General features: G+C 38.6%; 1 protein-coding gene across 1 annotated transcript in view; it reads left to right on the top strand.

Moving 5' to 3' along the window:
• Positions 1-14,234, top strand: part of CFTR (cystic fibrosis transmembrane conductance regulator) — a 159,538-nt gene that overhangs the window by 93,801 nt on the left and 51,503 nt on the right. Inside the window, exons 16-20 of the mRNA XM_003789825.2 lie at positions 1,468-1,505; positions 2,298-2,548; positions 5,790-5,869; positions 11,556-11,706; positions 12,538-12,765. Coding sequence (XP_003789873.1) covers positions 1,468-1,505; positions 2,298-2,548; positions 5,790-5,869; positions 11,556-11,706; positions 12,538-12,765 — 748 coding nt within the window. The remainder of the gene's footprint in view (positions 1-1,467; positions 1,506-2,297; positions 2,549-5,789; positions 5,870-11,555; positions 11,707-12,537; positions 12,766-14,234) is intronic.

The raw sequence follows: 14,234 nt of genomic DNA, 5'->3' as shown, positions 1-14,234 counted from the left end.
ACTTATTTGAATTTCAAGGAAATAAGAATAGCTTTTCTTTTTTTTTTTTGACAGACAGAGTCTCACTTTGTCACCCTCAGTAGAGTGCTGTGGCATCACAGCTCAAACTCTTGGATTTAAGAGATTCTCTGACCTCAGCCTTCCAAGTAGCTGGGACTACAGGTGCCCGCCACAAAGCCCAGCTATTTTTTCTAGAGACAAGGTCTCACTCTTGAGGTCTTGCTCTGGCTCAGGCTGGTCTCAAACTCATGAGCTCAGGCAATCCACCTGCCTTGGCCTCCCAGAGGGAGCCACCGCACCTGGCCAAGAACAGCTTTTCTCTTTATTGATAGGGTATAGAGACTATGTGTACATGAAGAAAAGTAAGAAAGTGAAAATAATGCCATTAGATTTTTTATCATTATGCTTCTATCTAATATATGAATTTAACTAAAACTTAAACAGCTCTTTAAAGCACAGCACTTCCTAATTTGTTCCTTAATCTCAACGTTCCCTCTAAGTTTTATATAGTACTTTTAAATATTTAAGGTAAATCCAGGTATGAAATAATACTTGCAGATACCTTATTCCGAGTATATTTGTTTCTCCCCTATTTATTTTTATTCTGTGTTCATCTCCAAAATGATCTTACTTGCAATTGCTTGTTTTTCTGGTAAAGTTGTACATTGGGCTAACTGTGTAATTTTGAGTCATTTTCTATTAATAATATGCAGTTGTGATGGCCTCAGCATGAGATTAAATTTCCCCAAAGGAGCATGGAATGCCAAATTGAAATAGAACACAGCGCAGATGATTTAAATATCTAAAGGACTACAAAAGTCACAGTTGTTTAAAAAAATCTTGGTTGTTGTTTAGGTACGGTATAGAGTATTTCTCCCCTAGCTGAATGTTTCTACCTCGAGAACTCTCTAAGTCCTAAGAAATTCTGCTGTCAGTAATGTGTTTTAACTTGAATGTACCTTATCTCTATTCACAAACTGTGAATTTTTACACTGTTGGAACTTGTAATTCATTTTTAAAATATTAATATTAATCTCTCCCTTTTCAATAATTAATTGTTCTCACAGGCATTGGTCCTTCAAAATCACTGAACAACAAACAACACTATAGCAACAAAATAGACTGGTTATCTGCCAGAGGCTGAGATTAGCGTTCTTATAAAGACAAAGTTTATTATTTAAAACATTTAGCTATAATCTTCGCTCTCCTGCGGTGTGAGGAATAGTTCCTGATGAATTAAAGAGAGAAATGGCAAAGCATTTACTTCAGTGAAATCCGAATTCCATTGACTTAATATGTTCTCATCACAAATGATGGTGCTTAGAATGATTACTGCAGCTGCTGGACCAAGGGAGGCAAAGTGAAGGAAATAGTATCCTGTGCGCTTTGACCTTGTGAATTTAGAGTTGGTGTGGGAGGAATAGGTGACAATGTTAGAAACAGTCACTGTGTACCATTCCTTTCCAGGTGGCAATTTCTTTGGCGGTGTTGTTGCTACTTGACAGGTGAGTATTCTGTGTTCTATTGTGGATTATGTTTTGTTTCCCCTGACTATTGGGTCTTATTAAAAACTGTGTTACATTTCACCCTGGTGTTATAGTAGTAGAAAAATGGTTATTTTATTTAAATTGTGAGCACCTGCAGTTCCTGCATCTCTTTGTCAGTTTCTAAATGATTTAGTTGGGCTCGATTCCCATGAAATGCAATAAAAATAATTGAAACATTATGCATTTAGTATTTTCTTTAAGTGCATATTTTAATCTACCAAGGATCAATTTTGCCTATTTTAATGGTGAAAGAATGAAAACTTAATTTACTTTCTTTTTTATTTTATTTTATTTATTTATTTTGCGGTTTTTGAGTGGGGCTGGGTTTGAACCCGCCACCTCCGGCATATGGGGCCGGCACCTTACTCCTTTGAGCCTCAGGCACCACCCTTAATTTATTTTCTTGCAGTAGTAGGCTTTTAAGATTAAAGGCACACACTCCTCTACTAATGTAGTACATTCTATGTCATAGACTCAATTTAGTTTCATTCACATGTATTAGAATGCAAGGGTACATGTCAAAAATAGTAAGAGTAGAGTATAAATGTCTTAGCACAGCAGATAAGTAAGGGGGGTGCAGGTTATGTTAACCAGTTTGATGTAAGCTTTCCAAAGTATCTATCAAATCAGCACATTGTACCCCAGAAATGCATTAATGTATACAGTTATGATTTAATAATAAAGGGGGGAAGAAAGAAATTCAGTCATCAGGGTTAGTTGCCAAAGAACAGTTTCTCTTCTGTTTTACAGGAGCCCTCGTTACAGCAAAGGGAACGGCACTGCCAGTGGGAATGGCAGCTCCGCCGTGATCATCACCAGCACCAGCTCCTACTACTTGTTCTACATTTACGTGGGAGTAGCTGACACTTTGCTTGCTCTGGGCTTCTTCAGAGGTCTGCCCCTGGTGCATACTCTCATCACAGTGTCAAAAATTTTACACCACAGAATGTTGCATTCTGTTCTTCGAGCGCCTATGTCAACCCTCAACATGTTAAAAGCAGGTATTTGACCAGGGATACAAAATGAAACTGCTGATAGATCCATCATCACTTGGGTCTGTGGTTTGGTGGGTTTTCTAGCAAGTGTGCTGGCGTGTGCAAGGCGTCTGCCTTTTGTTGAGCCCTCTTGGGACTGGCATGGAGATTTGTCAGATGCTGCAGGTTGTCCTCTATCGCTGCTCCTGACATTGCAGTCTCAGCTAATTACAGAATGTGAGAATGTGAGAATGCGCCGTTGGTGGGTGGAGCAGCAGCACCGGGCCCTTTGCCAATACTGGATCTCACCTTCTTCTAGGTGTCTTCTTACCAATGTCTGGTCTTGTTCAAAAAAGGAGATGTGGAGTGATCAAGGAAAATGCAGATTTCTTCCAAAGTCTTTTGATGGGATAGAATAATTTAGTTTCATGTTAACTGTTCAAAGTTACACGGTTGGGAGGGAGGACCCAAATGTATTTTAAAGTTTTTTTGATGCCATTTCATTTGAAGTCGCAGAAAGAAAGAATGGTGAAGGTACCAAAATTTTTTAAAGCAAGGGGAATGAGGTACTTTGAAAAGAATCACTGAAATTGATTAGAGAAATTTACATTTGACTTTGAAGTTAATGAGGATTCCTGGAGTTGTTTGTTTGTTTTACATATACAGCAGTGTGTTGAGCTGCTCTGTGAGGAACTAAGGGAAGGGCAGGTATATAAAGATAAATAAGGCACAGGTCTTGCCCTTGAGGGGAGGAGGTGGACACAGAAAAAACACTTGACTATAAAGCAAAGAGTAAGGTCTGAGTTTGAGATTTCTAGCAAGATTTGTATCTAAAAAACTCTCCAAATAAAAAATGTCTATCATTTTTTCTGGCTAATGTTAGTATGTGGAAGATCTTCTTATTTATTCTGATGCCCTTATGTGTCACTAAAGTCTTGCCACATTTGGGTATATTCATCACTATCCCCTTATAATTATATATTTTTTTTAGCTTCTTAAAATATTTTTTAGATATTGGAGGGGTCTCACCATGTTGCCCAGGCTGGTCTCCAACTCCTGGCCTTAAGTGATCCTCCCACCTTGGCCTTCCAAAGTATTGGGATTACAGTATGAGGCTCTGTGCCTGGCCCATCCTCTGTTCTAGATAAGAATTTTAGACTTAGAGATGTCCAAATAACTGATCCAGTGATTTCAGTTTTATGGAAATCTGAGACCCAGAGAAGGCAGGGAAGTTGCCTGAGCTTCTGGCAGAGTCATAAATGGGCCATGAGATACAGTAGAAAGAATACAAGCATCTCTTGAGGCCTGGCGTGGCTTTGTAAGAGAACTGATCTTAGGTAAGTGACTCTTCTGAGCCTTGGCCTCCTCACCTGTAAAACGGGGAAAATACTCATCTCAGAGGATCTTTGTGAGAATGAAACTAGGCAGCTGGCTATGCAGTTGTTGTAAATATTAGTCCCCCACAGTTCCTCCCTCCGGGGTGTTTCTACCACATGCACTTACCCTTCTACCTATTTGCTTCTCTCAGCTCCTCATTCCCTCAAACCCTGGTCACGGTTGGTTCTGAACCAAACCTCCTCTCTTTCATGTTTAAATGATCACTGTCCGTCTCATGTTTCTCGTTTGTTTTACTTGCCAGGCTCTCATCCACTTTGTAAGGTGATTCCTAAACATCTCAGATCATGTCTGTATGTCCTTTCTCTCCCTCACCCACATTTCCACATGCAAGGATTATGCCTTCTTTTCAAAACCATCTCTCTTACTGAGGCATAGTTCATTTATTATTACTGTGTCGCCTAGAAAGTCTCTGCTATATTTGGCAGCAATCGATACTTCCTTGCATGTGTGCTTGCAATCTGCCCCACGTGTGCCCTTCTGCAATTATACATTGACCTTGCTTTCTCTGAATCCTTCCTGATTTTCCTATGTCACTGGACAATGACCTTAGGTGACACGGACACATAGGAAGTGCCCAGCAAAGTATGTTGAATGGATGAAGGTGAACGTGTATTTTGACAGAAGGCTATATTTTGAAAAATAAGAAGTACCCCAATGATTTTTTTTTCACCAAAGCAAACTTTCATTTTTTAACTGTGCAAAGGACATATTAATCAATAAATATGTATTAAATAATTTTCCGAGCACAAGGCCTTTTGCTTGGGGCTCTAGGTGATACAAAGTACATGTAGCATGATCTCACAGACTTCTAGCAGTTTACAATCTAGAAGAAGAGATGAGACATGAACATAAATGACTATAAGACACGTGAGAGTCATCATAACACAGAGGTGCAAGTGAGATGTATTACGTGTGTCCAGGGGAGGAAGAGACTAATTCCAGCTGGAGTGAACACAGATGCTTCCCTGCATGAAGGGCCTTCATTTGCATTCCAGGGAGGAGACATCGATTTTGACAGTATAGATAGGGGGAAAGGGGTTTCAGGCGGAGGGAACCACATAGGGAGGTCAGGGAAGTAGGAAAGTACAGAGTGTGCTTAAACAATAGAGCAGTTTGGCTGAAACAGGATTTTTGAGTGCAGGAAGCTGTACCAACCAGGATGGTAAAGGCCACATTATGGAAGGCATTAAATATTAAACTAGGAATTCTGGACTTTATCCTGAAGTTAGTGGGGGGTGAATGATAAGATTCAATATCACTTTGTGCAGAATTATGTTACCTTTTATCTAATGGTATGTTTAACCCCGCTCTGGACAATGAATTCCTAAGGGGTGAGGAGCACGGCTTATGCACCCTGTTATCTCAGTGCCTAGCATTGTGCCTGGCATGTAGGAGACGGTGGACACTCCATATGTAATTTTTTCATTGAAGCAACAAATTATCGCCCTTATAAATGTGAGTCTGGAATTTGGAAGATAGGCTGTTGCTTAGTTTGTCAGTGAGAACATGGTGAGGGAGGTCTAGGTCGTGAGCAGGCAGGGTCTGGAGAGGCCATAAGTAGTAGGACGAGCACTCACTCCTGACATGATTTATAATGAAGGCTCTATTAGGGATACTGTTTTTTTATTTGAATCTTATGGGAATCTATATTTTATAAAAATTTAAAAGTAAGAGACAGAAACTTGAACACATCATTGCTTAGAATCTTGAGACAGAACTAAACTTCTCCAAGTCCTTGCTTATCTGATTACACGCTGATTCTTATTTGAGTTCTGAATGTTTCTGCTGTGATCCAAACTTAGTATTACATATATTGATGAGCCTTTAAAATGACTAGTTCTTGAGAAATTTATCTTCTTTTATATTATAGGTGGGATTCTGAATAGATTCTCCAAAGACATAGCGATCTTGGATGACCTCCTGCCTCTTACCATATTTGACTTCGTCCAGGTTTGTAAAAATAACTATTATTAAGTATCTTGGCATTTTCCCCATTTTTCAAATAATTACAAAGAAGTAGATCAGTTTTTGTTCATTGTTCATTTGACTGAGAGTTGAGGTCCTTCCTGTCTAGTATATGAATTCTGGAAGTATCCAGAGTTTTCAAAATAGACACAAGTTTAGTCAGTTGGGTATTACATCAGAAACTGTTTCTGTGGCTCAGACCTGAGGCAATCCCACATTTAGGTATAATAACAACTATCTATCTGGGAGTGATTTGAGAGGCACAAAGGACGATATTCCTCCAAATCACTGGCTACAAAGTATGTCATTTTAGTACTGGCATCACTATTTGGTAGAAGCTTGCGTACCTGCGAAAGGCCCATGTCAAAATGAAGGTGGATTCCTTAGGTGGACCACACTTGAAACCAGACTCACCTGGGAACTCTTGGGCACAGATTAGCTTGCCACTTCTCCCGTGGTTGGAGCATCATGAAGGGACAGAAGTGAAGACAAGGGTTTTTGTTTTTGTTTTGAGATAGTTTTGCCCTGTTGCCCTGGGTAGAGTGCAGTGGCATCATCATAGCTCACGGCAACCTCAAACTCCTGGGCTTAAGCAATTCCCCGGCCTCAGCCTCCCAAGTAGCTAGGACTACAGGTGCCCATCACCACCCCTGGCTACATTTTTTCTATTTTTAGTAGAAATGAGGTCTGGCTTTGCTCAGGCTGGTCTTGAGCTCCCAACCTCAAGCAATCCTCCCGCTTCGGCCTCCCAGAGTGCTAGAGTTACAGGCAGCTAGAGTTACTGCCTGGTTGAAAGTCAAGATAAATTTTGAATAGGCAAGAGGGGACAGAAGAATTCAGGATTATATGAGAGCAACCCCTGAGTGATGGATGTGAATAGGCCTATAGGGCTTCCTGGCTGTGAGACTGACTCTCTGGGCTGGGTGACAGTGGAGAAGGAAAGGGGGGGGAGATAAAAGTGACCTTGAGGACACATATTCAGCCTCTGTAAGTGACAGGACTTAAGGACGAGTTGATAATCTTGGCGACTGGACCAGGCTTTCTCACAGCTTCCTGAGCTTCCTGTCTGGTTTAGGTTGGGCTCCAGGAAGCAAATGCCACAGTCTCAAGGATCTCCTTGGAGAAACAGTTGAAACAGGATGCCATTCATCTCAGAATCCTTTCCCCCTCATGCTCCTTCCTCACCCCTGCAAGATAATAACACTATGTCTCAGAGGCCTTATAAAGCAAAATGAGGACGACCGCATATGTGTGTATACACAACTAACATTGGCAGGTGCAGAAAAACCAAAGGGTCCAGTTGCCCCTTCTGAAATGATTGACACAACTGAATATATTTACTGTTCCAAGTGACCTTAGCATTTTGGATTTCCTTCAGTTGTTCTGTTTAAAGATACAATTAAGCAACAGCTGCGGGGGTTTTTTTAATCCATGCTTTGAGTTCATACATTCAAAGGAGCATTTCCTGTGTCATTCTATAAATGCCGGGCATTGGTTCCTTATTCCGGGAGTGTAAATGATGGGCCCCAAATACAATATGAAATTAGGTAAAATTAGAACGTGGTCATCTTGACCTGATTGTCAAAATATTCATGAATGGTGCTCTTTGATAAAAAATGTTTTTCTGCTTTTGTGGTCTCCTGAGTCTCTTCTGAATCAGTTTGAGGCTTCCTTTAAAATCCTGGGGGAGAGTTAATTTTCCTGCAATCCCATTACTAGGCATCTACCCACAAGAAAAAAATCATTTTATCATGAGGACATTTGCACTAGACTATTTATTGAAATATTTACCTTGTCAATTAATATTTTTCAGTATGTGATGGCTGTCAGATTCTTTTGTGCCAATGTAAATCGCTTCTCTACCTTTAGTTTTTTTTTTTTTTTTTATTGAATGGTAACTATGTACATTAATGCACTTCTGGGGTACAGTCTGGGGTTTTCACACACAATCCGAAACACTTCCATCAAACAGATTAACATAGCCTTTGTGTCATTTTCTTAGTTATTATTTTAAAATGTTCACATTCTGCTCTTAGAAAGATTCTCTTGTACCCTTGTAAGATAAACCTCAGAAGTAATCCCTCCAACCCCCCCCACCCATTCCCCCCCCTTCCCGTATTCTTAGGCTGTTATTAGGTTATAGCTTACATATAAAAGGTATAAATTAGTTTATAATAGGGGCGTGTACATTGGATACTTTTTCTTCCATTCTTGTGATACTTTGCTCAGAAGAACATTTTCCAGCTCCATCCATGTGAACATGAAGGACGTAAAGTCTCCATCTTTCTTTATGGCTGCATAGTATTCCCTGGTGTACATATACCACTACCTTTAATGTTTTAAAGGTTTATTTGTTATTGCTTCACAAAGTGATTTGGCAGAGCTTTTATTTTAATTTATTTTATTTGTAATATAAGAGGGTTCAGGTTAAGGAAGCATAACACGTGACAATCCAAATATAGTAAAAACCAGATTAATTTTGATTTTGCTAAATTATTCATCACTGGTGTCCTTCAGATTATAAGCATCTCCAGTTATTTTTAATTATGTTCAAACAAATGAACTTTTGCTTATTCACCACATTTCAGGGACAGATCTATTGACCAATTTTCTATAAATTTTCTATTTAAAAATCTTAATTTCTCATTATTTCCTATCTTTTGTTAATATTCTGACAAACTTACTGTTGGGACTGGAACATCACAACATGAAGATGGAAGATCTGGGTTCTCTTCTGCAGATCCCTCAATTTTACCTGAGCAAACTTGATCACAAACCTGACACCTGTAGTGTGGGGAAGATAGACTGGTCCCTTTCAGTTCTAAAATAATGTGGTTTGGACTGGCATGCTGGAATTGGACCATACATTGACAAATTTGTGCTTGAGGAGAAACTGAGGAGAACAATATTCTAGCATCTTTCTTATCTCCGTGGCTTGGTGAATGATTTTTTTTCTCATGAAACAGAAGTGTACATATTCTAAAATATGAAAACCACAAGGCCTTTTTTATTTCTTCTTTCTTACTCCAGTAAATAGTTACGTACTGAATCCTGCTACTTTGATCTCTACAATGTGTCTTTTACACCTTTCCCCAGCCCTGATTCATCCTGTTAATCTTATTAATCTCTGCTTAAACATTTGCAAGAGAGTGCAATTTATAAATTAAATTCCAAATCTGGTTCTCACTGAATGGTTTTTAAATAGGCTTTTTATTTTTTTAAATCTATTTCAAAATGACCCTTCGTTATTATCATCTATTCCTGTTTGACAGGTAGCTCTGTGTGGTCTTCAGTGTCGAATGCTTTTGTACTTCTTTGTGGGGTGAAAATCTACTGCCCACTTCCTAGAAGCATGAGTGTGTGAAACTTTGCAAGTTTTCGTGTTTTGTTGATTTTTTTTTCCCTTGCGGAAGTTTAGGATTTGTGTAAGGATGAATGTGAATTAATAACTCGTGTTTACATTTGATCTTGTTCCTCTAGTTAGTTAGTTACCCTTTCACTAATGTACCTGTTCCGAAATAACTTCTGTTTAATTCATTGTGAATTAAAAAGTAGGACAGAATTTAAGGTTTCTTTGTATACAAAGACTTTAAACTAGTGCCTTTAATTTTGCACACACTGCTAATTTATTGGGCTATGATTTCAGTCACTAAAGTTGGCCTCTTGTGGAGCAAAAGGAGCTATTTTTCTTAAGACTGACTTTTTCCCCTTACTTTTTGAGTTGGACTATACTCTGGGTAGTTCCTGGAAATCTGGAAACCTTGTGAATGGTCTGTCAATTTCGAATGTGTCCATCTTCTCTATTACTCTCTAACACAGTGTAGGATCTCAGCCAGCTGACCACTCAGTCCAACCTATTCTATCAGAATATAGTTATAGGTTTGATACTAATCATCTCTACCGTATCAACAGTCATTTAAAAAGAAAGAAATATTTTCAATAGAGAATGGGCTCAGGACTAGAGTGATTTTTATACCTACATGGTCACTTTCCACACACTTTTTAATGAAAGCGACATGAAATTGGAATTACACAGAAAAAACAGCACAAATCAAAATCAATGCAATGCAGTTTATAAAGGTCAAAGCAAAGAAAAGGCCCTGTTCCTAATGGAACAACTGAATGTTTCTGTACTCCCAATGTCACAGCAGTTTTCTTTCAGGCATACTGGTATGTCATGTGACAGCCCATTTAAATTAAATTATGCTCCCTACATGTATGGAACCTATCCCCCCCCCCAAGAGATTATATTTTTGAGAAACCATTGGCTTTAGAGGGGGAAAAAAATACACAGTCTGCTATCAATGAATCATCTTGTCATGTAGTAACTAAGGCATATTGGGCTTTCACATTATACTGGTGGCACCTGTAGGACAAAGATGGACTAGGGAGGACTTTTCTTAGATGACTGAGTTGTGATACAGCTAGTCTAACATGGCACAGTAGAGATTCATCCCAGTGCTTATTGAACAGGTGAGGGGGGCTGGATTCCAGAATTTGATGACTAGAGACACAGGGATATTTTCCCTTAGAAAAGTGTCTCTAAGATAGAATCATCTGAAGTTTTAGATGGAAATGATAAGCTAAAGATTTACACAAATCTGAGCCACACACCCATTGCCACCTTGATCTACAACATGTTATGTGTTTCTTTGCACCATTCGAATGATGCCACCCATGGAAAGTGGTGGAGGACGGGCTCACTGAGTGGTATGTGGATACTATAAAATGTTTCTTCTTTTACCCTTTTTCCTGAGAATTACTTTATTTAAGTGGGTTAATGCAAAGTAAATGTTAGCAGACTTTTTATCTTTCTAAAATGTATGTATTTGATGTCATGTAAAATATAAAATTTGAGCTTTTAACTTGATCCTAAAGAGTACCAATCTGGTTAGCGTGTTTCTGAGATTGCTAACAGGGCCTACTTTTTTGGTGGCTAATGTAAAAAGATACCTGTAATGGACAGGCTTGACCAAAGTATAAAATTTATTCCAACAACATATGAGATTAAAGTATATTCCAACAAAAATAAGATTAAAAAAAATTATTTCATTTCAAATTATATCAGCCATCTGCAGAAATAATTTTTTGAGCCTGTAGGAAATCTCCAGCTATTTCAAAGAATGGGAACAGAAAAGTTGGAGAGATTATTAAGTATAATTTCTTTCTATCTTAAGTATGAGAAAACTAGGCTCAGACAGGTTTGTCTAAATGACCAAACCTGTATTTAAACTAGATCTTTCTGACTAAAAAGGCTCTGAGACCAATGCCAGATTTCCAAAAATTTTCAAACCACAATAAATTTTAAAATTTACATTCACATTAAAATTATTTCAAAATAGTTTTTCTTAATTCATATTCAGTTAGAAATTATTTATCATACAACACTTTAAGTGTCTGGGAAATGTGAATATCCAAAGATCAAAGACCACCCACACTTTTAAAACTTTAAAAATATTATTGTCTTTGACCTAAACAATTGTTTGAATTTTCCATTGAACTTGTGAAAAATGTTGTTTGAGATGGCTGCCTTCCCAGTAGGAAGACACCTGCTCCTTATTAAGAAAGAACAGAGTGGGAAGAGCTTATTAGAAACCAATCGCTGACACACCTTGTCTGCCTCACAGGGGGAAAACGTAGACTCACCCCCACGTTCTCTTTGATCCTGCAGTTGTTACTAATCGTGATTGGAGCTGTGGCAGTTGTCTCGGTTTTGCAACCTTACATCTTCCTTGCCACGGTGCCGGTGATAGCGGCTTTTGTTATCTTGAGAGGATACTTCCTACACACCTCACAGCAACTCAAACAACTGGAATCTGAAGGTATGATGACAATGAGTGTGCAGTGCTCACCTTGGAAAACAGCGACAAGAGCTACTGAGTATTCCTTGTTACTAATTAAACTCTTACATCTTATAAATGATATTTTTAAAATGTGTTTGTCCATAAAAGGAAACTGCATTGCAAATTATGCACAGATTGTTTTTTTTAATGACCATATGACTTCATTTGGATTTAAAACGAGGGTATAGGAAATTCATTTATAATTTACTTATAGCAAATAAATTGAAAACTGATAATCCTGCTGTGCTAAACATTGCTCAGGATCCAAAATGATACTGCACAAAATGCTTCCCTTCGGCTTGGTGTCTTCAGATGCCCTTTCTTTCTGTCCCGGGGCTGCCTTTTGAGGGCCCCAGACGCTATGTGAGCTGTTCGGGGAACATACTTTCCAGGATTAGCCTTGGTGTGGGTGCATTTTTGGAGGATAAATTTCTAGTCTATTTCTGCCTTAGAGGTTACTAGCTAAATCAAGTCACATAAAGTTTCTTAATTGAGATGCTTGAAAAAACTTGTCTTAAAAGAATATTTTGTTTCAGTAGTGATTTAGAATTAGCCAGAAAAACAATTCTTGATGGTAACCAAGAAATATAAGTCAATAATGGTAGCAATTTTATAAGTTTTCGTTTATGGTAGTCAAGTAAAAAAGGAGGGTGACCTATGTTTTTAAAAAAGGCAGCAGAGTGAAAAAGACCTTTTTAAGCAATGGCGCGTGTGGTATGACTGCATTAGTTGGTAACAGATACATTGTAATGTGAAATTCCATTTTCTGTGTACATGATTTACATTGTTTTCTATGGGAATATTTCACAGGCAGGAGTCCAATTTTCACTCATCTGGTTACAAGCTTAAAAGGACTATGGACACTTCGTGCCTTCGGTCGTCAGCCTTACTTTGAAACTCTTTTCCACAAAGCTCTGAATTTACATACTGCCAACTGGTTCTTGTACCTGTCAACCCTGCGCTGGTTCCAAATGCGAATAGAAATGATATTTGTCGTCTTCTTCATTGCTGTTACCTTCATTTCCATTTTAACAACAGGTACCCCCAACTCATTCACTATTTAGCTAAGCATTTGCATTAAAATGTTGACAGTGAAGAAAATGCTTACAGGTTAATAATTTCAAATATCCTTAAATAGATTTTTTGGAGTTTATTAATCAAACAATTTATTGGTTTATTGTTCAACAAATGAGTCTTTGAATTTCTGTAGTCTTATTGTTCAACAAATAATCTCTTTGATATAGAAATTATATATAGTATTTTTTCCTAGCTTTTACAGTTTTAAAATCTGAGACACATAGAGTGTCAGATAGCAGCTATGTTGTTGAAAGAAAAAAATCATCTCTTCATGTTTATATTGATAGAGGGTCCTCGTTTCAAAATTAATAGATCTGTTTATTAAGGAGCTGTCTGAATAGGGAGAAAGAAACATCTGCATTTGTTCACTCATGTGTGCATGAGCACACGCACACACACACTCCCCTCCATGGTAAATTTTGTTCTTTTAGCTACTACTTGGTGAAATTTGTTATGTAATATGAGTTGTGCATGAAGAAAACTGCCACAGAAGGAAAACAACTTAGAACAGAATAAAAAGTGCCATATTTTTCAAATACAAATATTCTGAATTTTAGGACCTTTGGGTGAAAACTACCAAATGTCTCATAATTAGTAAAATAAAAATCTATATAGATAAATGAGTTTCTCTAATTCAAGGAGTTGAATTTCCGAGCTGTGAGAAGTGTTGAAATATGTTGCTATCTGTGACTATGGACAAAGATTCAAAACAAATGCAAAATCAATGCCCAAACTGCAGCTTCTGTGGTGGTGAGAACTCTGCCCAAACAAAAATGCGACATTTGTTGGAGACATACAGGAGGGCCTCTTGGAGACACAGGACGCGCCTTTTGGCCCCTACAGGAGCTGGAGCTGGTAACGGGGGTCAGACGCAGCTCTTCTTCCCGTCTCAGGAGTGCACATCTGGCACGTTTCCATTTCTTTCTGTGGCTGCTTCATTCATTTCTCTCTCTGAAGAGTGGTTTCCCTGGCGTCCTGGGGCTCTGCCACCTGGGCTTTTTGCAGTCCCTCCACTCTGACCCTTGAATTAACAGAACCTGGCTGCTCTTCTGTCCTATGACAGAGTCCTGGAGGAACAGAAACAAACAGGCTTGTTTTGGCGCAGGGGTCCCCCTGAAGTCCACTCAGCCTCTGTGAGGTTAGCAGGTTCGCCACATTTGTTCTCTCGGCTGGGGCAGGGGGAAATGATCTGTGAAAGAGCGGGCACCTGGGCAGGCACATGAACTAACCCTCAGCAGGACAGTCATGTTAGGGAACTTTTTAAAAAGGTTGATTTTTAGGTTCAGAATCTTTAAAATTTTCTTTTTAGTTATTTGAAACAGAGGCTGAGTTACATAAACAAAGATGTGTTAACAATTAATTCAAATTAGGATAACACATGTTTAACATAATGGTCACAAATATGACTGAGTCCTGATTTACTGGGAGCA

Source organism: Otolemur garnettii, unplaced genomic scaffold (genome assembly GCF_000181295.1).
Source record: "Otolemur garnettii isolate 467f Iridium unplaced genomic scaffold, OtoGar3 scaffold00037, whole genome shotgun sequence".
Lineage (NCBI taxonomy): Eukaryota > Metazoa > Chordata > Mammalia > Primates > Galagidae > Otolemur > Otolemur garnettii.
The sequence above is the reverse complement of the archived record's forward strand: the minus strand, read 5'-3'. Positions and strand labels throughout refer to the sequence as shown.